At 43.5% G+C, this 27349-nt stretch overlaps 3 protein-coding genes across 19 annotated transcripts in view; 2 read left to right on the forward strand and 1 right to left on the reverse strand.

Annotated features, from left to right (window-relative positions):
• Nucleotides 1-27349, reverse strand: part of PPFIBP1 (PPFIA binding protein 1) — a 656824-nt gene that overhangs the window by 509760 nt on the left and 119715 nt on the right. The window lies entirely within an intron of this gene.
• On the forward strand, nt 1609-4771 carry TMEM52B (transmembrane protein 52B). Its single transcript, XM_041397157.1, has 5 exons — nt 1609-1656; nt 2262-2305; nt 2999-3037; nt 3955-4121; nt 4521-4771. Exons 1-5 carry the CDS (start codon nt 1609-1611, stop codon nt 4769-4771), a joined length of 549 nt encoding a protein of 182 aa, XP_041253091.1.
• Nucleotides 11736-20806, forward strand: GABARAPL1 (GABA type A receptor associated protein like 1). Its single transcript, XM_041397158.1, has 5 exons — nt 11736-12018; nt 15601-15679; nt 16683-16801; nt 18152-18213; nt 20385-20806. Exons 1-5 carry the CDS (start codon nt 11929-11931, stop codon nt 20392-20394), a joined length of 360 nt encoding a protein of 119 aa, XP_041253092.1. The 5' UTR covers nt 11736-11928; the 3' UTR covers nt 20395-20806.

Below are 27349 nucleotides of genomic sequence, written 5' to 3' on the forward strand. Positions count from 1 at the left end.
GACCAAAAGACTGTTGCTCCATTCCTATAGAAATACAATGTCAATAGGTCATGTTTCTTTGTTTTTTTTGTTATTTGTACATCAGAAACCTCCTTCCAGCAGACATGGATGGATGGATGGATGGATGGATGGATGGATGGATGGATGGATAAACTACTGCTAAGGCATGTTTATACTGCACCACTACTTTTATAATTAGAGAATGACAAATGGGTTTTAGCCTGCCTTGGGAGAAAACATGTTCATGAATCCATTGGTTCTGCTCGGCAACTCTAAAATGCACTACCAGGGCTAATGATTCACCAGTTTAATGTGAAAGGGCTGTGATTGCAACAAGGGGCAACAAGTCTCCCTAGCTGCTATCCTGCCTTCAACAAACATTTATGCACCAGTCCCAGGTGGTTCCCAAACACAAATAGTTACACATTACTGCAGAGCATTTTTTCCTGTCCCAGGTATTCAAAAGAGAAAGATTAGGAGAACCCAATTACATGACTGTAATAACACTGTGCATAGCCATGAGCACTAACAGAAATTTTAAGCAATTCTACAAGACAGAGAAAATTAATGGGTCATTGAATGAAGCCTGTGAATATAACCAGCTGTAGGACTAACAGTATACAGGACAGGAGAATCAACCTGTAATCCCTCTGCTGCAAGGGGTTGAGGGGGATTTATCTGGCCTTGCAGGAAGTTTGGGAGTGGGACCTGTGAGTGAACAGACTCTCAGCTGCAGGAGTGACATAGCAGGACATGAGCAGGTAAGAGGGATGATGGCAGAGCCTTAAAATGGGAGGTACAAGAGTTGCTGCATATGAATATATATATATATATATATATATATATAATATATATGCATATGCATACATATATGTTGCATATATATACACACATATATGTTTACATATACATATAACAGTGTGTGTGTGTGTGTGTATAAATACATATATACACACACACACATACACATATATATTAAAAATGCCGGATATAGTTATTATATGGCAAATTCTTTCACTTCCAAGTCAGTAGATTGGATGGTCAGAGGTAGGACAATGTGAGTGCAGGAGCAGAAAAGGTACTGGAGGATGGAGAGGAATCTGAACTCCATTTAAACAGGTTAGTAACATGACTTTCAACCCACTCCCCTCAGGGTAGGGGCGGGGAGAGAAATAATCGGGAATTAACAAACTCAGAGACCCTTTCTGCTCATAAAAGGGAAGGGTCAGGCCCGCAGAGATCTCATGATGCCCTTCACTGAACTAGTTAAACATCTAAAGTAAGAACCTGTAGCCACTGCTCTTCTCCTGATCTGACTGGAAGGTTTTAGAAATCCCTTCAAAAGAGGAAGAGAACTGGGCCAATAGAACAACAAAAAGAGAGGCAGAAAAAATCAGGAATTGCCAGTGATAAAAAGGAAAAGAGGGAAAGCAAAAACCTGAAGGGCAGAAAGAAGCAGAGTAGGAGGAAGAGATTGGATTCAATACACAGCACAGAAGCTGCTCCTTCTCCTGGCCACTGGACTGGTGAGGATAAACTAAAGTAGATAGGACAAGAAGACTCCAAGCAGCTTGAAACACCAAGAGGCCACAGAACCACCTTACAGGGATGCATAACTCAGACGTGATCTGCTTTGTTGTAGGAAGTTTCTTATGGGTAAGTCATCTTTGACTTTCCTTTTCATGGAGTCTCTGCTTGGCTATGGAGTTACCTTGGAAAGATGAAAAGCCATTAGGAATAATAATTTCCTAGATATTAGAAAGAGCTGGACATTTAAAAGGCATACACAGAGAAGATAATATTTGCTGCTATTCCAAGGATGGTAACTCAGACATCAAGATACCCAAGGAAAAGGAATGAAAGGATAGGAGTGCTGTAGGGACAGAGTAGTTTTCAAGCCAGGGTAGGTATAATAGGAAGCAGGATTTTCAAATGTTCTTAATATTTGAGCGTGGAGAAGGATCTACAGCTGGAGAATGACATGGCTTGTAGTGGAGAAAGGGAAGGTTGTGGTGACAATGAAGTTCAGAACAGTACTAAATAAGATTTTAAGGACTAGAGGAAGTTAATATATAAAACAATGCTGTTGGTAAGAGTAACTTCAAATCTACAGCAAAATATACAATAGAAAAAATGGAAGATAGGTAACAGTATGTCCTGACCATAGGAGATCCAGACTCATAATATGAAAGATATACAAGATGTATTTGATAAAGATTTAATTCACTCTAGCTGTGTCTCTGCTGCTTTTCTCCTTCTAGCTCCCCCATGTGAGAGGTGAGGAAGGCTGCCTTAACACTGAACTGTTAAGTATTTCTCAGTCTTGCTCTTCTTTAGAGAAAACAATGAACAACAAAGGCAATACTGGACATGGATGTTATGACCTGATGGTTGACATTTTCCAGAAAATCTTATTTAGTTGTATTAAAAATTCATGTGAAATCACCATTACTTTCAATATTAACTCGATCAATTACTATTTTTATTGATCAAGATACTGATTGTGTGGTACTGCTCCTGCTGCCTATTTGCATTACTGCAATAGTTAAGAGCTTTCTGCTGTAATTTCAATTGACAGGGATTATAATTTAGAATCAAGCTTTCCTTGAAAAAATTGTTTGAAATATACCACTTTGGTGAATATTACTGTCAGTGATATAATTTTTAAGAATAACCAAAATGACATCTTGACAAAAAAGAAAAAAAACAAACATGAATGCAGAATTCTGAGGTTTGCAAAGGGAATTGGGCAAGGATAAATATCAGGAAAACAATCAAGATATAAAGCCAACAGAAGGGAAATTCACCTGACAGGGATATTGCTGAGGTTGGACAACTGTGTCCTTCACAAAGCACAATGAGTATTTCATCATTGTGTCATCTGGAATCTGGACAGTAAGTGAGGAGCGTGAGGGGAGAGGGAGGAGGATACCATAGGGATCTTTGCCTTTATTTGGTGTTCTGTGGATAACTATTTCTCGTACCCTGTTCTCTTCAGCTGTTCAGGTACAGAATGGGACCGTCTGTGGTATATCTGGTAAGATAACATGTTTACTCTAAATATCTGCACCTCTAGACAATTCCAGTAGAAAAGGGTGGGATTAAATGTGACATGCTCAAGAGTGATACCACCCCCTCCTTTTCCCTGGGATTCTCTAAAGCTCTACAAGAGCAAGGCAACCCCTTAGACATCTCATTGTCTTTAACAAAAGTTGACCCACCAGTCTCCTTTTTTATTCCACATATTTAGATGTATGAACACTATTAATAAAGCATTCATGGTACAATATGCCTTTTAAAAGACTGATTTTTAAAGTAAGTTCTGTCTGATTTCTTAGTTATGCCCACCAGGATGAGATTAAGAAGGATGGTAGTTGTTGAACATCTGGAAGGCTGAATTGATAAGGGTATGCCAGAAACTGCAAGATCCAATTTTTCCTCTCTGCTTGTCACTCATGACGAGATGTCTGGAATTCCTAGTTTTGGTCCCCTAGTACAAAACAGATGTTGGCAAACTGAAGCCAGGTAAAGCAAATAAAAAGAAACAGGTTTCTTCAGCCTGGAGGAAGCTAAGGAGATAAAGTAATTGCAGTTTTCCACTACCCAGGGGGGATCTTGAGAGCAGATAAATGCAGAGACTTTTCAGAGGTGCTCAGTAGAAGCACATAAGGTGGCTGACCAAACTGCAGACAGGAAAATTCTGATTAGACAGGAGAAAAAGTCAGTGCTTCACCATTGTCAGTGCTTCCCCTGACAATGGTGCAGCTCTTGAACAGGTGCCTGGAGGGAATGATGGATCTGCATCCCTGGATACTGTCCAAACTCAGCTGGACAAAGCCCCAGGTGACCTTTTTTAGCTTTGAGGTTAGCCATGCTGTAAGCAATCAAAGACATTAAGAGGCATCCTGTAAACAAAATCTTTCTGTCCTAATTCTGTGTGCCTTCCCATTGCAGGCTGGTGCTGGTGGTCGGGGGGCTCCTGCTCCTGTGTGGCCTGGTCTCTGTCTGTATGAGGTGCTGCTTCCAGTGCCATCAGACAGGGGATGAGGCAAGCCCCCAGCCCTACGAGGTCACCGTCATTGCGTTTGACCATGACAGCACCCTCCAGAGCACCATCACTTGTGAGTTGGCCTTGCCCCATCCTGCGGACTTCAACACCCTGTGAAGTGAGGGGCTGCACTGTAAAGCCCAGCTGGTGACACCCCGAGGCTGACAGAGGGAAGTTCATGGCAGGATGGAGGGAAAGTGACCTCTGTGTGTCCTACAAACTAAGGTGCTCAGCTGTGAGACATGTTTGGGTGGAATCAGGATTCAGTGGCATTTCAGGAGAGAGGAATTGTGGGATGCTGCTAGCGGGATTTTGCACACACACTCTTTTAGGGAAGTCTGAAGGAGCAGGAAAAGGAAAACCTTCTGGCTGTGCGAAGAGAAGAGCCTATGCCCTGTGGATATCCTTGCCCTCCTCTAACCACACGATGCTTTCAGGATGAGGCAAACAGCTTTGGTCTCCTTTCTTCCAGCTCTCCACTCAGTGTTTGGGCCTGCTGCCAGGAGGATATTAGCTGTGGCACACTCCCACAACGCTGCCCAAGGAACCCCTCCCCTCTCTGCATCAGACACCCCTCCAGTGTACGAAGAAGCTCTGCACATGAGCAGGTTCACCGTGGCCAAGGCGGGGCAGAAGGTGCCAGACCTGGATCCAGTGCCAGAGGAAAAGCCACAGGCGCCCACCGAGGGCAAGGACACCCAGCCAGACCTCCCAGGACACTGATGGATGTCTGGTTCTACTGATAGCAAAAAATACAGGATAGTTGCATGCAGAGACTAATTCAGGTGGGCAGGGCTTTAAGAATTTCAGATTAACTTCCTTAGTCAATTGAGAAATCGGGGCGGGGCAGGGGAAGCCACTAAAATTCCAAACATTTTCAGATCTAGCAGAGTCTAATGGCTCTTTTTGACACCTCCTTCAGATAATTTGCATTCTCCAAGCCCATTCATTACATACACAACACTAGAATCACACTTTGCACAAATAAGCAGGCAGTAGGATCAAGGTGCTGAGCCGTTTTGTAGGCTAGTGATCTGCAGGGAGCCTGCAGATGCAGTCTCATTCCTCTTGCCTTTAGCCTAAGTTTCCTCAGGATGGCAAGAGGTCTTCAAAGCAGGGGGAAAAAAATAAAATAAAAAAAAGAAAAACAAACAAACAAAAAAAGACATTTGCAAAGGTCTATTACAACCCAATATTAACACCAAACTTCTGGAAATTGCCAATCATTTATAGTAAATTTTAAAAAAATTTAAACAATCTGCATGTAGATGAAAGACAGCATACATATAGACAGTATGTACACAGTGTACCCTTAATGCCCTGCAGGATACATAGAATGAACAGAGTCTGATTCTGAATGGGGTATATAACAATTCTGAAATGGTAGTCGCAAGCTCTTATATTTGAATTAAAAAAATGTTATATATGTACCAACAGATCAAACAAGAGGAGGAGCAAGAACACTATCTCTGAAATAAAGCTCAATCACATTATCAATGCATTCATATAGTATCATTTATTAATTCCTAATGTTGCTGTCAAAACCAGATCAATTGAAGTAACACCATTTAAAACATGCAAGACATTTCTCAGACTGAATAATTTGTGACTGTCCTGGTCAATACAAATATGCTGAACCATCCAGAAATATTAATGAAACTGGATGAACACAGGTATGGCCCATCTGTAAAACCCTGGACTAGGCTGTCAGGAGAAGGCGAGTGTTGAACCACATCAGTGTTGTCTCTACCCTGGATTCAACACCTGAAACCATTAAAGCAGCACAGCATTAAATATCACATGATGATTCATTCAGCCATGAATAAATTGCATGTATATGTTCATGTTGATATGAAGGCCCAGGTCACAGCTTTTTGAAATGTCTGCATGGCTCTTCCTGCTGAAGTACCCAAATTCCAGCTTTAGTTAATATGCTGGTCTCCTTTCCTGTATTTCCTGTGAAATACAGAAAATACAGTTATTTTGTAGATAAGAAGGACAAGGATAATGTTGGACAAGGTCCAACTACTAGGACTAGGTCCCAAACATGTTTAGGAGCCTAACTGCTGTTGAGATCACAGCTACAGAAAATTTTAGAGAAGATTGATAAAATAGCTTCAGGGATAGAATAAAGCTAAATTGAACAACCAAAACATCTTTGATGATGTCCCAGATGTTGACCAGCCACAGGAATTTTGTATTTAAAGGAATTTAATGAGGGTCTTGATTTTGAGGTCACAAACTTCTTCCTAAATTGTCTAGTCATTTTTAACTGTATCATTAGCAAGTGATAAACTGGAATGGAATAAGTAAAGAAGAGACATGTAAGTTTATGTCCCTTCTGCTATTTATACCTTTCTTCAGTCTTAGAATTGTAGAATGGTTTGAATTGCAGGGGACCTTAAAAATCATCAGGTTCCAACCTCCCTGCCATGGACAGGGACACCTTTGGCTAGACCAGGTTGCTCAGAGCCCTGTCCAGCCTGGCCTTGAAATAATAATAATTATAACTGCTTGTGGAACACCAGTTAGAGTGATCTCTTTTATCAGCTGCTCTCTGAAGTGCTGTTCAGGCCTGGCTCCACCAAGCTACAGAACATTTGCTGGAAGGGTCTTTTACTCAACAGTAAAAGCCTGAAGCAAACAGAGACATTTGAGTCTGCTGAACATAAGTCAAGTACTGTCAAGCCCAGAAACTCCCTGGAAATCTTCACAGTGCTTTCCAGGGGGAACATCCAGCTCATCCTGCCTGCAATCCTGGAGCTGTCATTTAACATGTGATGGTTACTCTGCTCTACAGGGCAGCAATTCTGCCTAGAAAGCCCAGTAGTCCCAGTGCAGGAGCAGTCATTAAATCATCTTTCAGTTCCTGAAAGCCCTTCCTGCAGTCAGGCTCAACTCTGTCTTAGAAAGGGGCTCAGGATTGGACAGCCAGCCTCTTTTCCTTCCTGGACCGAACTCCTTTGTCCTTGTGAAACAGTAAATATCCTAAAGCACAAGTCCACCTGCAAGGTGAAGCCTTTCCACATGATGTTCCCCGAGCAGCCCCAGTGCTGAGCTGCACCAGTCCCTTGGCTGCAGGACAAACTCACCCAGCTCATTGTGCCACAGGAGCCTGCAGCCACATGCTTGACACTGGGGATTCAGCCTGGACTGCAGCCAGAGCAGCATCTTTTGGGTGGTCTCCCATCCCTTCTCTTCTAATGCTAACACCATCAGAGCTCTAGGCACATGCATACATTACTTCCACTAATCAGGATTATTCCACTAATCAAAAAATTAAATAATAAAAACAAACCAGCATATGGCGGGTGGTCCATTGCATTCCTTTTACAAAACAGCATTATTTGCAAAATGGTATTTGTAATTTGCAATCCCATTAACTGGTCACTTTTCACAACCATTAAGTTTATGTATTGGCCACCAATGATTACAATATTCAACAAGTTGTTTTTGTGTCAGGGGTCACCCTCCCAAACCCCCAACTTTTTCCAGTTCCTCAGGACACAACCCAAAAGGGAACCCTTTGGGATCCCTTCTCATGGGAGCTATGAAGATAGCCCCACTCTCATATTTACCATCTTAGGAAAAAACCTTTTAACACCTTTAAAACCTTTTACAAGCTTTCTATAACTTCTTACAATCTTTCACAACTTTTCACAACCTTTCCTAAAACCCAAGCCAGTTTGAAAAATCTCTGAGCCTCACAATGCAAACTTTCTATTAGGGCAACTTATGGGCAGGAAAAATACCTTCAAATAAAGTACCTTAAGCAATGGTGTATTCTTTTTTCCAGAAAGGGCAGAGTGATCTACTCATCAGAGTAGGAAATAGGAAGATCTCCCCGGAAATATCTTGGTGTGCACTGGAGTGATGATGATTCCTCTGGTCCACTGAGTTGGCACCTCTTTGTCCCATTTGGGGTACCAGAAACTGGCACCAAAAGTTGGGAAATAAACTATTTAACCAGTTTGTTAGGGTAGAAAGTCAACATAACTTTATTCAGTGTTAGGGTACATGGGGATAGCTCCACAGAACATGCCAGTTATCAAACCTTTAACTAGTTATACATTTAAGCAAACAAAGAAATTAGTATTCATTGACTTACAAGTTACATAGTTCTCTTAATTAAATAGTATTCTACCACCTATTGTTATTTATTTATTGCTTCTAATGCAAATTAATCCACATTTTTAGTATTTTTATAATTTATTTCTTTTTCCCAGATAAAGAGAATCTCAGTAATTGTCTTGTTAGTTTTCTCCTTCATCTCCAGTTTCTGTATATGTCATTGGTTATAAATTCTGCATTCTTTGTGTCCAGGTCTCAACAACAAATTTCTCTCTCTGGTCGAAGAGCACTGAAGCACGTCAGTCCCTAAATTTGTAGTTTGTTTTTCTAACACATGGGCATCACCCATAGCTTGCCTGTCATCTGTTACCCAATTCATGGATTAAATCTCCTTAAAGCAATTACCCTCTCCACACCGCTCCACGGGCTCCTTTTAAAAGAAACATTAACTTGTTTGGTAACAGTGCTGCCCTTAGGTTCCCCTAAAACAGAGTACTTGAGAAAAACCGGTTTTCAGAAACATCCCACTGGCCCCACTGTTGCTGTGACTTCTTTGTTTTCACAGGAACAATGATGCCCCTCTCCAACAGGCCACTCCCAATCACTGACTAGAACAAATGGATCTCAAACTGTGCTTTGCAAATCTGGGCTGTTGTCCTTTGCTGCTGCTTTTGATCATGCAGCAATTGTGATTGTGTTCCTTAATCTCCTCAAAGCATCATTTGTATGCCTTTAAGCAACTTTAGCTGAAGCTGGGCCATACAAGAAGTATGGTAAGAAAGAGCAGCTTTTTTTTTTTTTTACAAAAAAAAAAAATTAAGAAATTGTAGAAAATAGAGCAGCAGTACAGCAGCCCAGCATGGACAATAGAGAGTGCTTTCCTAGAGGAAAGGAAAACATTTACACAGTTAGACATTGTTTATTGGGAGTGACTAACCCTGTGCCCTCATCCAAGACCAATGTGCCCATACTGGCTCTGAAGGTACTACAGATGCAGTGCCAAAAAAAACTGATGACCAGTCACGAGGGATATAGCAGAGACACCAGGAAAGGACTGTGCCATGGGTGGCAGCAAGCAGATCAGAAGCATGAGTGCCTTCAGGTATGCCATCTGTGGTTTAATCACCATTCAGACCACAAAGCACAAATTTTCTGACAAAAGAGACTTTAATATGCAGAGTCCACAATTAGGATTAAAAAAATAAATAAATAAAAAATCAGTCTGTAGAGGCATAAATTACCCAGTGGGAGGTAATAATGAAAGAAATATGCTAGGGACTCCAGAGTTATAAGCAGGAGGACTGTATAGTACAGCACAGACTGCAAAACCTGCCCCCAGGTTCTGTGCAAATATTTTTGTCTTCTGCTCCTATGGCTGCTTGGGAAATCCCTTGTAGAATGACCCACATGACCTGCAGACACAGCAGTACAGTACGTGCTCAGAGCTGTTCTGACACTCTAGATTAAGAAGAAATATATTGTTTTGACAGTCCTTGAAGGAGCACTTTGTGCTGGCAGTCCAGGGTAGGAAAATTAGACACCATTTCCAGTTCCTCCCTCTGGCAAACAAATCCAGAACATAGGGTTTGTCACATGCCCATGGGCTGACATTTTAACAACCCTAAGTCAAATGTTTAGGTGTTTGTCACTGCTGCTGCATGTATCATCTTCCTGCCTGTTTTGCCAGTGATGTTATTGTTATTATTGAAGCTGAAGGAGAGAGCTGGGAATTCAGTGCCTGACAAAGTGGGGAAGCAGGAGGAGTGAGTCTTGAGGCTGCACATCCAGGGTTGCACCATCAGGGCAGGGAGAGACTTCAGTCAGGGTAGTTGCTGAGAAGTCACCTAGCAATGTGCTCACAGGGTCAAGTCTTTGCATCAGAACAGGAAAAAAACCTGGCACTTCTCTCTGATTTGTCATGAGAAATTAAAACCAGGTGCTACCTTAGCTGTCTTGGGAGCAGTCCTGGGAATAAAAACAGCAATTCACAGAATAAGAGGAGTTTGAGATCAGTCTGCTTAAATTGCCAGAATATGTTGGTGGCTTAAGTGAAACAGGTTAGAAAACTTCCTCTCTTTTGTGCTTGAGGAAAAGGCATCACTACAGACCTTCAGTACACCTCAGCACTGCCATGCTGCAGGCAGTTAGGAAGCAAGGAGGCCAAACACAGGCTTTATATAAAAGTTCAATGCCATGAAACCAGAATTTTCCTTGGGTCTAAACCCTGGGGTTCCTTCAATCCAAGCTATTTGCTATGGGACTGCAAAAAATAGTTCCTTCCTTCTGACTCACCCCTCTGAGCTCCTCTGACCTGGCAGCCATGGGAGAATGTTTACATGTCCTAGGACAGACAGAAGCGTGTTGATGGTGCTTCCTGTACAAACCTGATGCACACAAACTAGTAAAGGCTGGGACACACTGGCTGGTGACATTCCCACTGTGGGCTGCTTGATCCTTAGGAGATTTGGGCATGCACCTGCTGGAACTGACCATTAGCAGGAGGTCACACTACCCCATACTAATAAAAGTATTTGGTATAAAAAAAAGTACCAGTAATAAAAGCTTAGAAAGTAAAGGACCTGCCAGAGTTTTTTGCAGACACACTTCAGCTATCCAAAAGTAGGTGTCATGATACATGTTCAGGTGAGAAAAATCACACCCCAACACACCTTTTCCTACCCCTGCTCATCCTCAGTCAAGATATGGGGTTGAATTAGGAAATCTGTGTCTTTTACCTCTGCCTTTGGTGTGGACATGGAGAATCACCTTATGCAGCTGGCTGTTCCACTCATATTCTGCTACAGCTAAAACACCTCCACAGATAAAAGATCAGCCTTGGCAAAATTCTGCTTCCTCTAGGTAAAGAATGCAAAGAAAAAGTAATTTAACACAATCCAACTCATTGTCCCTAGGGTAGCAACAATTGATTTTTATCCTGATTTGAGCGTGCTGAGCCATTCATTAATAGCTGCTCTTCTGCTGATCAGTGAATAATTGTGAGTTGATCTATTCCTAGGGGAAAAACCCCCAGATATTGTATGTGCCAGCTGAGTAACTGGGCCGAAATTGGCTCGCTGTTTTGGGTTGTTTGCAGACCTTTAGGTGTCTGCTGTTTGCAACGTGCATCTGGCGTGACACATCATATGGCACGCTTTCTGCCACCGAGATGCTACTAACAAGGCAACAGCCCAGATCCAGCAGTCACGGGGACGGTCCGAGAACAAACAATTATTTTTGTGTGCGCGTGTTACATCTCGCAGCCACAGAGACCGCAGGTCACATTCATTTGGACCAGCGGGGGCATTCAGGCCTCACCCGGGGAGCCCCCAGCCATGTCCCTCCAGGGCGGGTGCGGTGCCCCAGTACGGCTGGGTCGTGTTTATAACCCTGAGTCACGCTGCGGAGGGCTGGCGGCGCTCTGCTGCTTTTAAGATTTAAAAAAAAAAAAAAAAAAAAGCTTTTAAATATTTATTTGTTTGTTTGTTTATGTTCTGCCGGGCAATAAATCGGTGCACGAACAGGACGCGCCCTTCCTTGTCCCCTCACCTCTCCCCATCCCGAGCACCGCGGCGCCTCCCCGTGACATCACGGCTCGGTTTGGCGGCGGGGGCCCCTCCGCGTAGCGTCGCCCTGCCGCGGGGTCGGGGCGGCGCCTGGCCGAGACGTCACAGCGGCGCTGGGTCGGGGCGGCTCCCCGTGAGGCGGGAGCGGCCGGAGCTCGGCGGGCGGAGCTGTTTGCGCAGCACCGGCCGGGTCGGAGGCAGCCGCAGCAGTAGCCGCAGCCGCGAGCGGCGGGACAGCCCGGCGCCATGAAGTTCCAGTACAAGGAAGACCACCCGTTCGAGTACAGGAAAAAAGAAGGGGAGAAGATCCGGAAGAAATACCCCGATAGAGTCCCCGTGAGTGCGCGCTGCCGGGGCGGCTATGTGCTGCGAGCCCGGGCTCGGCCGCCTTTGTTTTCCGTGTCGGCCGTCGGCTGCTTCTCGCCTTATTTTGAAGGCGAAAGAAATCAGTTTAGTGCAGATGATCGTGATCTCGCTGCTCTGATTCAAATCCCCGGCTGCTTTCCTGCTTAGTGCGAAGCTGGGTCTATTTATGGTGCGCGAGAAGGGCTGCGTTGTGGGTGGGGGGTGGAATGCACCTTTTTCCCTGAGATCCGCAGTATCTCCACAGCGGGAACGCTGCTGATCTTTTTCTGGCATGCATGGGGGTGATTGGGGAAGGAGCTCACCGTTGTTTCTGTGAAAATGGAGATCAGTGAGTGGGTTAACCGGGTACTCTTCGTACTAAACATGGTCTGCATCCGGGTCATCTCATACGTCCTTGTTATTTTTATGTTACTTCAGTTTGTTTTGTCTTTTCGATATAGCCTTTCTCTTTTCCTTTGCATGAGCAAAAAATGATACTTCTCAATCCTTTTGCTCTCCTGTTTAATCATCCTGTGGAGAAAATGTCACTTGGAATGCAAGGTCATCTAGCTAAATTTTGCTTCCTCATTCTTAGGCCCCTTTTGGAGTGCCTGTGGGAAACTTTTGACTTCATAATTCCGAATAATTATTGGGACAAAAAAAAAAAAAAAAGAAGAAGAAGATCAATCTAATTAAGTGTAGATTTTTTTCCCTTTTTAATAAACATTTTTCAAGTATTCTTTTTTTCCATCCCCACTAGAGAGGTCTGCCCTAGATTTACTGCACAGGTGTACTGCTTTCAAAAAAAGTGGGACCCCCCCCCAATAAAACTAATGACAAAGGGGGAACAGTTACACCCCATGTTTCCCTGCAGGCTAGCAGCATGTTTTGCAAGTCTCAAATAGACTTGAAAAAGTTTTTGGAAATCATTATTTGGGTGCCTGTTTTCTCTGTGTTTGGGAGGCCTGGCATAGCATAGGCTGAACATGCAGCAGGGCAGCTTGAAGTGTGTGAGGTTGGGTATTTATGATGAGGGCTCTGTAGGTCGGTGGAGAGAGAAGGTGTAAATTGAGGATTAACGTGGCAGATTGCACAGCAGGCCATGACAAATGTGTCAGGAAGAACCCTGTGGGGAGCCCAGGACAAGGCCCAGTCTGGCAGGACGCAAAGGAGGTCAAGATAGAGGGGCATCAGCAGAACTTTGTGAAGAAAACCAGGACCAGAATTACAGGGCGTGCTGAAGTTAAGGATTAATGGAATGATGTACAGCAAGGCCCAGACTTGATGCACCACTCCGTTCTTCACATCACTTCTGTGTCTGCCCTTCCTGACAGCAGGATCCTTGGAGATGTCATCCTTTTGGCTGCCTACACTGCAGTGCCATGATACATTTCAGCATTTTGATGAGATTTCACTGCCCTGCATTATCACAGTCACCATTCAGCAACAGCTCAAATGTAGATAGGCTGTATTCTGCCCTTAGGATTTTCCTTGTAGGTTTTATTTAGGTATGTGAAGAGTTTAGTGCTTCAGAAGAGATAACCTGCATTATCCAGCAAACTGACTACAGTTGCCAGTCAGCTTAGCAGAGCACCTCCATTCCTTCTGTGCATCTTTGCAGGAGGGAGATGTTTCTTAACATCTCTTAAATCAGTGGTGATCTGATTTAAGCCTTTCCTAGGAGCTTATAAGCCCTAACACTCACCTCATTCTCATAGGCATGATTTCTTTTCCTTTGCTATCTAATGATCAATCTACAAGGCCTCTCCTTCTTCTCCTTCTTCCCCCCCCTCCTCCCCCCCCCGTTAGGGTAGTCACAGCAAGCAGTTTGGCTTGTCAGTAGGTTTTTTTAATTGGAGGCAAGAACTAAAGGTTTCTCCCCATTGCAGTTAATTGTGTTAGATACTGCTTTGTTTGGCTGTGCTGGTAAAAAATGTGAGAAGTGCTGTTGCTGTTCAGTGAGATTGGGGTACTGTCCTTTCCTCACAGCATTTACCAGCTGCATCTTGTACAGAAATGTACGTCCTACCTCAGACTGCCTGAAGGAGCTTGAGTGCCTTGTGCTAACGTAGGTACTTGGAAGTCTTGAAGTAGCTGAGGCAACCATGAACCATGTTTCTTTTTTAAAATCAAACCTGGAAATTTCAGGGGGTTTGGCTGTGCTGGCGACATTCAAATGGAGCACAGAGAAAAAATGTCCTAGTTCAGACCTCTCTGGTGTGAGATATTTTGCAGACACTCACTTGGCTCTAGAAGGATTCAGGTTAGCTCAGCACCATGTCCAGGATAAATACACAAGCTCATGATAACATTTTGTTCTGGTGTGGTGTCTTACTGGTGGGGCAACATTGCTTTGCATCCAAAGAATGCTTAGTCCACAGCAGTTCAATCTTTTCTCTTACACAACAGCTGTATTTGCTGATTTGGGTTGCCAGAGAGCAATGGGAGCATGGAATCCTTAGAAATTAGTCCCACAGTGTTTCAGGTGGAGTATTTTACAATTATGAGGCCTAAGGAAATTTAAAAGTTTAGGAAATTCAGAAAATCCAGAGATTTAGTTTGGGTGGTCAGAATGGCTTCTGCAGAACAGCAAGGCGCATAGATTGAAACGTTACGTATCTTTTACCAGTTCAAAAATACATAAAACAAAAAAAAAATGCAGCTTTTTTTCTGCACAAACACAGTAGTTCCAAAGGTTTCAATGGAAAAGGAGATCAGGTCACTTTGGAATAATTCCTGTTTCTGAGGTAACTATTTTGCCTAACTCTGCTAACAAAAATTATCTATTTTAGCAAAAGACCTCTTGTTCTGTTTGATCTTAAAGCTGCTGAGCTTTGTATTTTTCTGTGTTAGAATATAAGCAAATTACTATTTTTGTCAAGAGATCTCAATGGATCCAGTTGCCCAGATGGTAGGCTGGTTTTAATTATTGTATGTTTACTTGACTAAGGAAATGTCCATAGTTATCTGAACTATGGATAATAAACTTAAAGGATATGAATTTTAGAGTAGATAATAACTCCTGAAGAACTGGAGATTTTAAAAAAAAATTCCCCAGTGAGCTGTAGTTTCTCTTTAATTCTTTGCTTCCTTCTAGAGCACTTGGTGTTGGTGAAAGTAGAAATTAGGATGTGGGACTACTGGGAGTAGGGTTGATTTTGTGCAGGGCAGTTTGGAACTGTAACCTGGAAACCGTTTTACTTGCTTGTCTTCTCACAAAATTAACCTGAACTGGGAACATCAAGGTGTCCTATCTATTTTTTTTTTTTTCTCAGCCATTATGGTTTATTTTTATGTCTGTTCTGGACTCTTTTTTTTTTTCACACCCCATGCTTACTGCTGCAGGACTGGGCTCCCTGCACAGCTATTGGGAGGGAGTGATTTTAGGTTGTCTTCTGTTCTTCAAGTCATTTCACTTGTGTATTCTTTAATGTTGTGTATTTGTTACAGATTATATACCTAAAGGCCTGGTAGCACCACCCAAGGGTAATATCCTTATCCACTGATGCTTTTTGGATCATTTTGGTTTATGATACTCATCATCTGTTTCTTGCTTTCTCTCTCTCTTTACAGGTAATCGTGGAAAAAGCACCCAAAGCCAGAGTACCTGACTTGGACAAAAGAAAGTATCTCGTGCCTTCCGACCTCACAGGTAACAATGTCTACCTCCTTTCTTCCTGATTTTCAGTGAGAGGATCTGAGAAGTGCTTTTTACTCTGTGATCAGCACAAAGAAAATATCCAGGCAGGCTCAACATCTTGTTTATCTGCTGTGCTTGTTATATTTATACCTTATAGCCTGGATTATAACAGACAGAATAGTCTGAGATCTTTTGAGGTATCTCACTGGCTTAGCTAGCGTGTGACAGCTGAGTTCTAACCATGACAACAGTGACTAACTAAATTGTGTATCATGGACAGTGTCGTGGCCAGTCAATGATGACTTAGCTGCAGAGTTGCCAGAGGCTGTACTCTTGTTGCAGGAAGAGACAAGTTCTTGCAATAGTCCCATCCTTTTTCCACCCCTGTAGCTGCAGTCATAGTTACAAAGTTCTTTTTCTGAATGGTCATGGTGATCTTGAGTGTGCTTTTACATACGTTTTTATTTAAGAACATGAATGAGTTAAAGGAACAGCATTTATTTTTTTCTTGCAGTATTTAATGGACTCTGAAAAACTTTCTTGTGCAACGTAGTTCAAGTAAATAATAAAGATTTTTTTTTTGTCAGGAATGATATAACTATTTACACCAAGGCTAAATTCTCTAAGGTGTTTTTGATCTGTAGGATTTAAAGGTTAAGCTAGTTAAAGATCTTCCCACCAATTCCCCTCAGTAGAGCATTTCATACCATAGTAGGTGGAGTGTGGATTTAGAGGGGACGTGGCATGGGATGTGTATCTGACAAACTGCCAGCTCTGACTGGATTGGCTACTCATGTGGTTACAGTCATGAAGTTACTGCTTTCTTCTCTTGCTTTTTTTCCTTGTTCATTTCCCCCTACTTTTTATATACAGTATGTGACTTCCACCACCAAAAGAAAACAGCCAGGGTTAGGGTTGATACCCTAATAAATACAGAAATAAACAGCAACAAGAACAAAAAAAAACCCCTCCAACATTCCTTCTGCATCTTAAGGCATTCTTTGTTCCTCTTCAGTTGGTCAATTCTACTTCTTAATCCGAAAGCGGATCCACCTGAGGCCAGAAGATGCTTTGTTCTTCTTCGTCAATAACACCATCCCTCCCACCAGTGCTACCATGGGCCAGCTGTATGAGGTAAGCCTGGCCCTTTTCTCTTACCTTTCACTGACAAGAGCAATGTCCAGAAGTGTGAGTGGTTTCAGCTTGGTCACAGATGCCTGAACATGGGCACCCTCTTGCCTGAGCGGTATCCCATCACCTGGTATGGGGAGTTCCATCCCCCAGTCAGGAGCCTGGGGAGCCGTATCAATTCAACTGGTTGTTTGCTAGTTGAAAGGGTTGTGGCAAATACTTGCCCCAGCAATGATATATTGCTCCTACTACTTTAACAAAGTGTTGAAATAAACCACTTCCTTTTCAGAGATTGGGGCTGGGAAGGGTGGTGAACATAGGTTTTGCTGTGTATACAAAAGAGATTTCCTTTTAGCCAGTAAAAGTAAGTAAAAAGCTAATAAAAGGGCCAGTGTCACTGGGCATCCATCTGTCTATAAATACTTTCTTAGGGAACACTTATTCTTTGTCTAGAATTACTTTTTCATCACTTGTACTGTGTAAGAGAGGATTACGTAGGATGCTGTGAGCATTGCTGCCCACTATTTCTACTCAGCAGTGTTATTTGAACAACCTTAAAGACATATTGGATGCCCATATTTCTCAGTTCCATAGCCATTATATCTCAGTTCCGTAGCCATTATATCATGGGTGATTTGCGGCCTGGATTGATTTGTCCTTTATTCCTCCTCTGCTGGGTGTTTTAATAAAAGAGCTCTGGCATGGTGCTGTGAGCCTTGTTTGGCCTGTCACTTTTTGGCAGTAACTGGACACTTCATCAGTCTGTATACTGAAGAAGATAATAAAAGAAGACACAGGCAGGATGCTTTCCAAATCTGAACACGTTGAAGGAAAGTGTCTGATGTCCAGAGCTGAGGTCAGATCTCTGTTGCTGGCACTCCACAGAATTGTTGTGTCATTGTAATCACTTAATATATCAGCTCTACTGCGTGTATGTAAAACAGGACTTAGAAATACAGCCACTTGTCAAAGTGTTCTGAAAAAAATACCATCTAGAGGTGATTTTTGACTTGTTAAATCCTTCCAAGTCTCTCTCTCAATCTTAAGACCATACCACTGCTGAGATACTAGTGAACAGTCAGAGCTGTTTCTGTTGCATGCTTGCAACACAGCCTGGCTGTGGCTCTTCAAGTAAATTCCCTGTGTACAGAAGTGTGTCCTGCCTGTGTGTAGAAGCAGCACTGTGGCCAGAGTTCTCTTTGGTCTTGGGAAGCGAAGCCTTCGATGCAAACAGAGAGGAGCAGTGAAAAAGAAGTTACCTGCTCGTGTAACAGTGATCTCTGGGTTGAGCTTTCTCACATGCAGTGAGTTTCCAGCTTTGGCTCCTCACTTTGTCCCTTTGTCCCCTGGCAGGATAACCATGAGGAGGATTATTTTCTGTACGTGGCCTACAGCGATGAGAGCGTCTATGGCAAGTGAGCAGCAGCCCCCCAGGCATGCAGGCTGGATGGACTGATGGAATGGATTGGCGGGGATGAGGGTTGCTGGAGAGGCAGGAGGAGGATGCATGAGAAGAGAAAAAGAGAACTGGAAGTGAACCACATGCACAATGTCACCAGCTTCCACACATTAATTATCACCATTATTTTTAAATTGAGGGGAGTCAGGGTAGGGGGACAGGGTGAGCTTGAAGATTAAGGGGAGGTTCCACACTGGGGGGGTTGGGGAAACTCCACTGTTGACAATTCTTCTCTTGCCACAGATGGAAGTAGTTAGTGCTGGAGGCTGCTAGACAAGCCAGTATAAAGAAGCTCCGGGAGAGTGACTGGGCAGGATGGCCATTTTCATGTAATCCTTTCATTGGATGAAGAAGGCATGCCATGTATTGTACACTGACCTTGTCCTGTCTTGTCCATGGCTCCCATTCAGTGAGCTGTGAAATACTTCACTCTGCCCACACAAGGCTGTCCTGTGCTGACAGTCCTCACTCCAGCTACTACCTGTGAATTGTTCTGAGGGTATTGTGTTTCCCATAATTTCCATCAGTATTAGAAGGGCTGGTAGCTCTGTCCATCAGCATTAGAAGGGCTTACTCTGAGGGCTGGGAACTCCTCAGCTGTAAGACATGAAGGTTGGGGAAAGGAAGGAAAAATTCTGCAATTTTTTTTCCTTTGTTGCTTTAATTGCAACTGCTGGACAGAAAAATTACCCTTTTGTTCTTTTCAGTGTAGTCAACTGATAAACTTGTAAGCGCAGGGCTAGAAAGGACCTCAAGAGCCCACACCAGCTCTGAGACAGGACTGAGTATCCCAAACATGTCCACCATGGCTGCTCATCAAACTTGTTCTCTACTGAAACTTCACTGAGGAAGATCCTGGAGGCTGCTGAGATTGTCTGTTCAGTTCCTAGCTAGCCTACAAGTGAGATTGCTTTTCCTGATACCTAACTTTAGTCATCCTAGCTGTGCATTAAGGCAACTAACTACTAGTGGTCTTGTTTTTGGTGAACACAGAAAATTATCTATCACTGTTGTCCTTGTACCAGTCTTCTGCAGATTTGAGGATGGCAGAGTTCCTGTGGGTTTAGCCTTCCCTTCCATGTCTCATCCCTGTACAGCCCTTGCGCCACATGCACAAGCGTAGGAAATCAGTCACTGCCGCATGTGTTTTGCTGGCTTTTTGTGATTGGGTAACAGTGCCTCTCTGTGCCACAAGAGAGGTTCTTTTAGACTTGAAGGGAAAAGGGAATAGATTATATGTAGATTTTTTTCTTACTTTTTTTTGAGCCAGTTTTGTTCTTAGAAGGGTGTCAGATGCTGTGCGAGCCTTATGTTGTCATGCCAAAGCAGTTTCTTCTCAGTGGCACGAACAGCACATTTTCCCATTACTGCCATAACTATGATGGAATAGGTCTTGGAGAGTGAGCTGACTTTCAGGAAAATTCTGGGGTCTTACATAAAAATCAGGCCTGAATTACTGTAAACATTCCTACATTTAAAAGAGGGACCAAGAGGGAGGAAAAGAGAAGAGGGATGGAGAATACAGGTAAATTCCAAATCAAGTTGAAGGAGTTTGCTCAATTTACTTATAAAGTTAGATCACCATTCCCTGTGCTCCTCAGGAATGAGAAATCAAGATGAGTGCTCTTCTGAGTGTGGGAAACAGGGAATCAGGTTTCAGCTTTCTCTTACTGTTGTTACATGGAGGTGCATGAAGTAGGAGAGCTGATGGGAGTGTCAAGTGGGAGTTACTGGCAGAACTGTGTGAAGGTCAGGGAGGTGGGGTGGGGTGGGCTGGGAGAGTTACTGCCTTTGTGGGTGGGAAGTACTAGAAGAATGGGAAAGAAGGGAAGAACCATAAAGGATGCAGACAGAGTAGTCAGAATGGGGAGACAGAAAATGAGGGCACAGGTGACGTAGTGGTTGGCATAAAATCCCCAGTATTACATCCCGAACTTCAGGTTTGCTGTTCCATCCTGTGTTCATCTGGAATAAATGTGTTTGGATGCGTTGTACCTACTGCCAACTTTGGATAACTTCAGTTTCTGCCTGCGCTGCTCAGTCCTCTCTTTTAGACTCACTCTCCTTCAACTACCAGGCTTTCTTCAAATCCTTTGGGTGCAAATCTGCATCAATCTCTTGTTTTAGGAAGCTCTGAATATTCTGAAGCAGAGGACAGACCCAGGTGGCTTTCTAGAATAAAAGAGAAGACACAGGCAGATGGTGTGCATCTCTCTGCTGCTGTCCCACTTGTTCATGCCAAGCTCGTGGTTAAGCACACCCAGGGGAGAAAGAGTTGGCACCTGGGATGCTTGGTTTTGTGTTCAGTCCTCCCCTCCCACTGCTGGGTTTAAATGACATGTGGGACTAATCACAACTGTTTGTTACGTGTAGAGTTTGCAATTTAGTTCTTTTACAGTTCTTTCAACTGAATTGTGGCATTTCTGTTTTTGTGCTAGTATTGTACAAGGTAATGATGCTAATTTTTTTGTGCTGATTAGCTGCAGGTTCTTGTAAAATAAAGTTAAGACTAGAGCTTAATCAACTTATCAATAAAGGTTTGAAAATCACAGATTGGTCCAAAATGGGTGACTAGCATTTCTTCCCAATATGGGCTTATAAATAAAGGGACAGCTTTGCCAGAACTTTTGCTACTACTTTTTCCCACGATCCCAGGTTTACTCTCTCCTGTCTACCAGGACAAGTCCCATCTCTCCTATTTTTGGTGTTACTGTCACATACACACCTAGCTGTGTCTTGCTATGCTACTAGTGGGATCTTTAATTAGACCTGGATAATGTAAGAAAGTCTTAAGATGCATAATGAATACACTGATGCATTTTCTGCCATTTTAAGGCCTTGAACAGTAATGGGGTGTTGGGCATCACCAGCCCTGCCTGTCCCTGCCAGGCACCTGGGGCCACTTGTCCCGATGCCCATGGCCCAGGACTGTTCATATCTGTCCTGGCACTTTCCCTGTCAGCCCCTCAGGACTGTGGTGCTGCTGCAGCAGGGCTGGCCTGCAGCTGTCCTCAGCCCTGCACAGCCATGAGCCCACTGAAGCCCTGCCCTCAGCCCTGCGTTTGCTAGGCCCTGGCAGGCTGGCAGGATTCCTGCTTTGTCACCTATGGATGGGGCTGGTCACCACCTCTGGCTATGCCCCACTGCCTCAGGTGGGTGCAGTAGGACAAGTCCCATGTGCTGTGCCAGCCAAGTCCCACATGGAGCCACGCATCCGTCCTGTGTCACCACAGCCCAGCCTGAGGTGGAACTTGCCATGGGAAGAAGTGAGAGAGGCCCAGGGTGCCTGCCATGCCACAAGGTCCTTTAAAGGTAGGAGAGCAAAGATAAGGAAATCTGGGATTCCTTGAAAAAGAAGTCTGCAGTAGTGACAAATGAGACTGCTTTTCCTTGTGGATATTTGTGCACTGAGGGGGAAGGAGTCCTGCTGGGAGCCGGCAAAACCAGCGGGTGCCATTTGTTCAGCACCATGACTCCAAGCCAGGCTCTAGCAGTGTGTGAAGAGGAATGGGATGCATGCTGTCACCTGGAGAAGCAGTGACAGACATGCCACTTCCTGCCCCTCCCTCCCTCCCTCCATGTCACCTGTGGTTTGTGTGGGTCCCTCTGGCTGAGGGGGCAGGAATGGGCCATGGCAATGCTTCGGTGGGACCAATGGCTCCAACCCTGTGCACTGAGTGAGGGAGTTGCTTGGAGTGATAAAGTCAAGATTACAACACTGAAATCCACAGGCATAAAACTTGCTATGCTTAATAGGACTTTCTCTTCCCGCTGCATACAGAGGGGAGCCACTGTGAGAGCTTCTGTTGCTGCTGCTGAGGGGGAGAGTAATTCATCCTGCATTGGAGCCTGCCCATAGCAGCCATTTCTGAGCTCATATCTACCACCGTGACTGAAACAAGCTGTCCCTGTGTGGCAGAAGGGTGCTGTGACTACAGCCAGATGGGCACAGATGCAGCATACACTATTAGCTGAAATAATTTGAATTTCAGTTTCAAATACACTAAACATTTTTCTGTGTGGACTGTGGTATCGTCTGCTGGCTCAGGTAGAAAAGTGGTATAAAGTAAATCTAAGTAGTCATCTCCCACTCCTCTCATCCCCCCTCTTACCCCTTTCCTAGGAAAATGGTGCCACAGAGATGTTCGTACCTGCCATGCTGCTTTGCATGTTTGTATCGGTTCCACTGCTGAGAGGCACTAACACAAAATGTGCAGGCCACTACATTGCTGAATGTAATTTACCTGGTCCAAATGTTGAATATTAGCTTGTGCTCCAAGGCTGTTTTATTTATAACCTTTGTTTTGTGGGTTATAGAAATGGTATTAAAGCAAGGCCCGGGGGAAATGATGAGCTCAGCTGGTTTTGAGAGGTTAAATAATTAATACTCTCCCTTGGTCACTATCACTGCACCTGGAATCCTTTCTCCAGTCATCCTGATGCTTTCCTTTGAAGAAAATATTTTCCTGGAGCAGAGACTACCCAAGTTAAGAGACCACTTATTTTGGGGCCTTACAACATCACTGTGAAGGACATATCTGGACTAATATAAAAAGTCCCAAGTCATGCTAAACACTGATGTTTTCACTTCCATAAAACAGTCATGTCTGAGATGAAAGAAACACTGATTAAAACAGAAATAAGACTGCCGAATGGAGAAAGTCCAGCTCACTATTGTCACTCAGATGAATGATTCCCCAGGGTGAGGCACAGAGAGTGACTGGAGAGCTCATTGCTGGCATGGCACTTGCAGGACTGACCCAAGCAGAGCACAGCTGACCATGAACAACAGCTGCCCCAGCTCTTGTTGCCAGTCTTCAGGAGGTGTTTGTGTTCCTGGAAGCTTGCAGGCATCCCAAAGCACAGCCCAGGCCTGGATATAGATGTGTTACAGGAATTAGTTAATATTCTACTGAAAAAGCTGGATCTTGCAGCACCTTTCCCTAAAGGAAGGGTCTGATTCTCCCTGATTTTGCACTCTGGCCAATGCTATCTGCATGTTGTACTGTTTTTTGGGAATTAAAAGATTGTTAATGAATGCTAAAAACAGTGCTACATGGAAGCAGGGGGAGAACAAAAAGGTCCTAACTTTCAAGGGAGGACATTGCTAGAACTGCAATAAGGTTGAATGTACTGAATTATCAGCTGAAGGAAAAACTGATCTGATTCATTTCCTGACCACTCTTTATTCCCTCCATATCTGGGAGGAGTCTTTGTCAGAGCTCAGGACCCTGTTTTGGCTTTTTGTCATAACTCTCTCTTTATCACTTGAGCTGCCTCCTGCAGTGTCCACACACCATTCAGAAACCTAGAGAGCTTTCAGGAGGTAGCAGTGTTTGTGCCTCACCATCCTTGAGCCAACTGATATAACCTTTTCAGGCTGATAAAACCTTGGGTTTGCTAGCTTGCTACTTGACCCCTTTACCATTTTCCATGTAGCAGCAGACCTTGAGTTCAGTGAATGTAAATCCCTACATTAATAAATCCCTACTGTTTGCAGAGGATTTAACTCTCTGCTGTTTACTAGGGCAAAAGCATTCCCACTCACTGTTGCCAGCACATGTGGCAAGTGTCACAGCTGCCACCAAATCTGCAGACTGTTTCCTTGATGCTGAAAATCTGGCTTTGCTCTCCCAAATAGGATCCCTTCTGCTAGTGCTCGGCAGATTATGGATGCTGTTGCCAAGGGACTGATGGAGCACAGGGGGTGACAAGAGGATGGCAACTGCCTGCAAAACTTGAGAGTGTTTCCTAATGTGTCAGGGAAACCAGGAGTTCATGGTGTATACACTTGTACAAAGAGAGTTCTCCATAGTGTAAACCCTTTACCTTTTCTTTGCCTCCTGTGTCCTCTGGTATCCTGCTATTACTCCACTAGCACCTGCCCTTTTCCCAGCAAGATTAGCAGGAACAGAAAGCTTTCCCCACCCTCTGGTGACCCTCCAGCCACCTTCTCTCTCAGAGATGACAGAAGGCTGAGATGTTCTCTCACGCAGCAGCCATCCTCTATCTCTGTGACCTGGGGTTCAGAGACATTTTGCAGCAATTGAGCAGGGCTGAAAATGCCTCACATCCCACATCATTCCCACAGTGAATACACACCTGTGAACACACCGCCTTGCCCACACACCCAGAAGTGTGGCTGCTTCCTGTACCTTATTTCCTGTACACCACACCATGCTCATCCCAAACACACCTGGAACACAAACACATTCACATTTTCTGCCACACCTCCCACCACAGAGTGGAAATGAACAGTGAAATACAGGGTGGAAAAAATGCATGGAGTAATACACAGTCATTAAGGTGCTTGGATGGAGTATGTAGGTAGTCAGGACGCAGGTGTTTTAGTTGGAGGCAATTAGCCCATCTGAATATTTCCACAATGTTGTAGAAGTTTTTCAAAACACTGCTAATCAAGTATCTAGGCATGAGGATGACTATTCTCTGAAATAAAGGTAATAAAAGCAAAGACACAGCTCATGTCCTTTATCCAACTAATTCACATATGGAAACACAAAAAAGAATGGTGTCCATAACTACTGTAGATTATTTAACAGAGGGATCAATGTATCTTTTAAAGGTATGAAGTAATTTTTTTAATCTCTAAAACTCTAAGCCCAGGCAAGCAAAAATAAGTAAGTAGAAGTCCATATTAATCTCGCTTTTGTAGACCTGAATTCTTCATACCTCTTCATACCTGTTGATGCCTAAATGGACCAAAACCCTTAATTGTGCAAATCTCTATCCGGTAGTGAGCCAGAGAAAGTTTACAGGAGGAGAGCCAGGAATCTGGTTCTTCTAATCTGGGCATTCCCCGGCTCTGTAGCCTTTTTATGTAGTTCAGGTAATTACAGAAAAACTTGTAAGTGAAAAAGGAGGGAAAAAAGAATCTGTAGCCCTCAGAAAAGTCTACAGCTACTAAATTGCCTTTCATCTATGGAGTGCAAAGGATGCCAAGAAAGCACTGTGTCACAGGAAACCCTGAAAGAAGGAAGTCCACTACACACAGCCATATTTCAGAGGTGAAGAACTATGAAATCTCCCTCCTTCCCTTTCAACTGAAGGTTGAAAATTGGAGTCTGAAAAAGCAGGACCCTTCTGACTAGGAGTGGATTGTGTTGGGATAAAAAGAGGGAGGCAAAGCTGGTGTATTTTCAGTTTGTGGAGTGCAGATGGAGGTAGTAGCATGGAGGAACAAGGTGTGGGAGGGGAGTGAGGACAGATGAGTGAGGAGACTGCAGGATATAGATGAACCTGGCAGAATTGCATGGGAAGCCCAGCACTGAAGTAACATATTGATTTTCAAGGCAGGAATGAAAAGGACATAAACTAATGCCAAAGGTACTACAGAAAAAGCTCCTCTGGATTAGGTGGGTGGTTGCTCCTACAGACATTCAGGCTGCAGGTACAGGACATCCTAAATGCTTTTGCCTGTTGTCACATAGAAAACTCGTGGCAGGGCAAGGGAGGGAACTGCGCACACAGGGAAGACCCTTCTTTTTCTTTAGAGATGTTCTGAGCCCAAGAGCAAAATGAGCATATGATTGAAGAAGTGGTATCATTATGCAGTTATGCTGGCAGTCTAATAAAGTATTTAGGAAAGAAAAAGTAGAAACAATGGGTAAAACAAGCCTTTTAGAATGGGAGCCAAGAAAAGGCAGGTGTAAAGCTGCAATTCACTATGCAAAAATTTATATAATAATGATGGAGAAGGTGGTAATGCAAATTAGAATCTGAAATAAGTATTGCTCCACTTTCCAGTGGTTGTTCAGATGTAACACTGAAATATTTCAGATCTCACTCACTCAGTGCATCTTTTCCAAGGAGAATACAACAGAAAATGAGCAGTGACAGGTCTGATCATATTTCATTAGTTTGCATGCTATTACTTCATGCTTATATACAAAGTTCCATTTGCCAGTCTCAGTTCTTTCAGAAGTGATTTATCCAGATTCTCAGTTGCCCCATGGGGTAGCTCTTACTGTCTCCAGCCTGCTGCTGGGGAAATGGAGGTGCAGACTTGTGGACTGGCTTGCCTCAAGGCCATACAATGAAAAAGAGTCAGAAAAAAAAAGCCTTATCTCCCTGATCTCTAGAACTTCCAATAACAAGCTTCTGCTCTTTACACAGCATAATTTGAAATGCGGATTCTGTACATTCATAGATCTTTCATTAATGAAAGAACCCCCTCATTAGCTCTAGGAACACAGTGTTGTAACATTTTGATGTTCTGCCATTTGTGGACTGGAAAAGCTCTGATTTCTTTGCCAGAAGCAGCAACTATAAGGTAGTTCCTCCTCTTGACGTACTGCCAAGGAAACGCTGCTGAATTGTCTTTGAGCAACAGCTCTCTGCAAAGCTCATTGATACATTTATCTGTGACTTCTTTCTCTGGAACAAAATAGAAATCACAGTGCAGGCCTGGAATAAAAAAAAAGTCTCATTTTTTTTCTTGTCATTTAAATTTTGTTGGATGTTTGGCAACTTAAAAGGATTTGATATCTGGTCTTCTATTTTACTATGAACATGTTTCATAAACTTTGCAAATTTTGACTGTTCCATAAGGCAGAATGAAGTGGGTATTTGGGCCAATTTCTGAGCTCTTGAAAAATCACAAAGCTTCTGAGGCAGGTCATATTTCAGTATCTTCTTTTATTGCAATAATCTCATATTTTTCCAGAAAGCAGGAAACACACACAAGTAGGACATCCCCATGTAGAAGGAGCTGTAATTTGACATGGTGCACTCACACTTGACTCAGCTGTTGTAGGCCAGTTGCTCCCATAGCTTGGACATTTTCTCTGCTTTCTGCAGTTGGTGTTGGGTTGTCCAAACTACAAAATTACAAAAAATCTCCTTTGCAAAGAATTCTAGGTCAAAGCCTGCTCCCCAGGGAGGATCTAAACATGCCACCTGGTCTAGCAGCATATGCTTGAACAAGATAATGAAGAAACAATTCTAAAAGGAAAGTAAGCTGTGCTGGGCAATTAAGATTGAGGTAGCAACAAGAAAAGAACACCACTCAGTGACTTAAAATCTAAGCTTTGCTTGCTGAAGGGGATGATTTAGTGGGCGGCTGGCAATTTCTA

This window comes from Onychostruthus taczanowskii, unplaced genomic scaffold (genome assembly GCF_017590055.1).
Source record: "Onychostruthus taczanowskii isolate IOZ18803 unplaced genomic scaffold, ASM1759005v1 scaffold136, whole genome shotgun sequence".
Lineage (NCBI taxonomy): Eukaryota > Metazoa > Chordata > Aves > Passeriformes > Passeridae > Onychostruthus > Onychostruthus taczanowskii.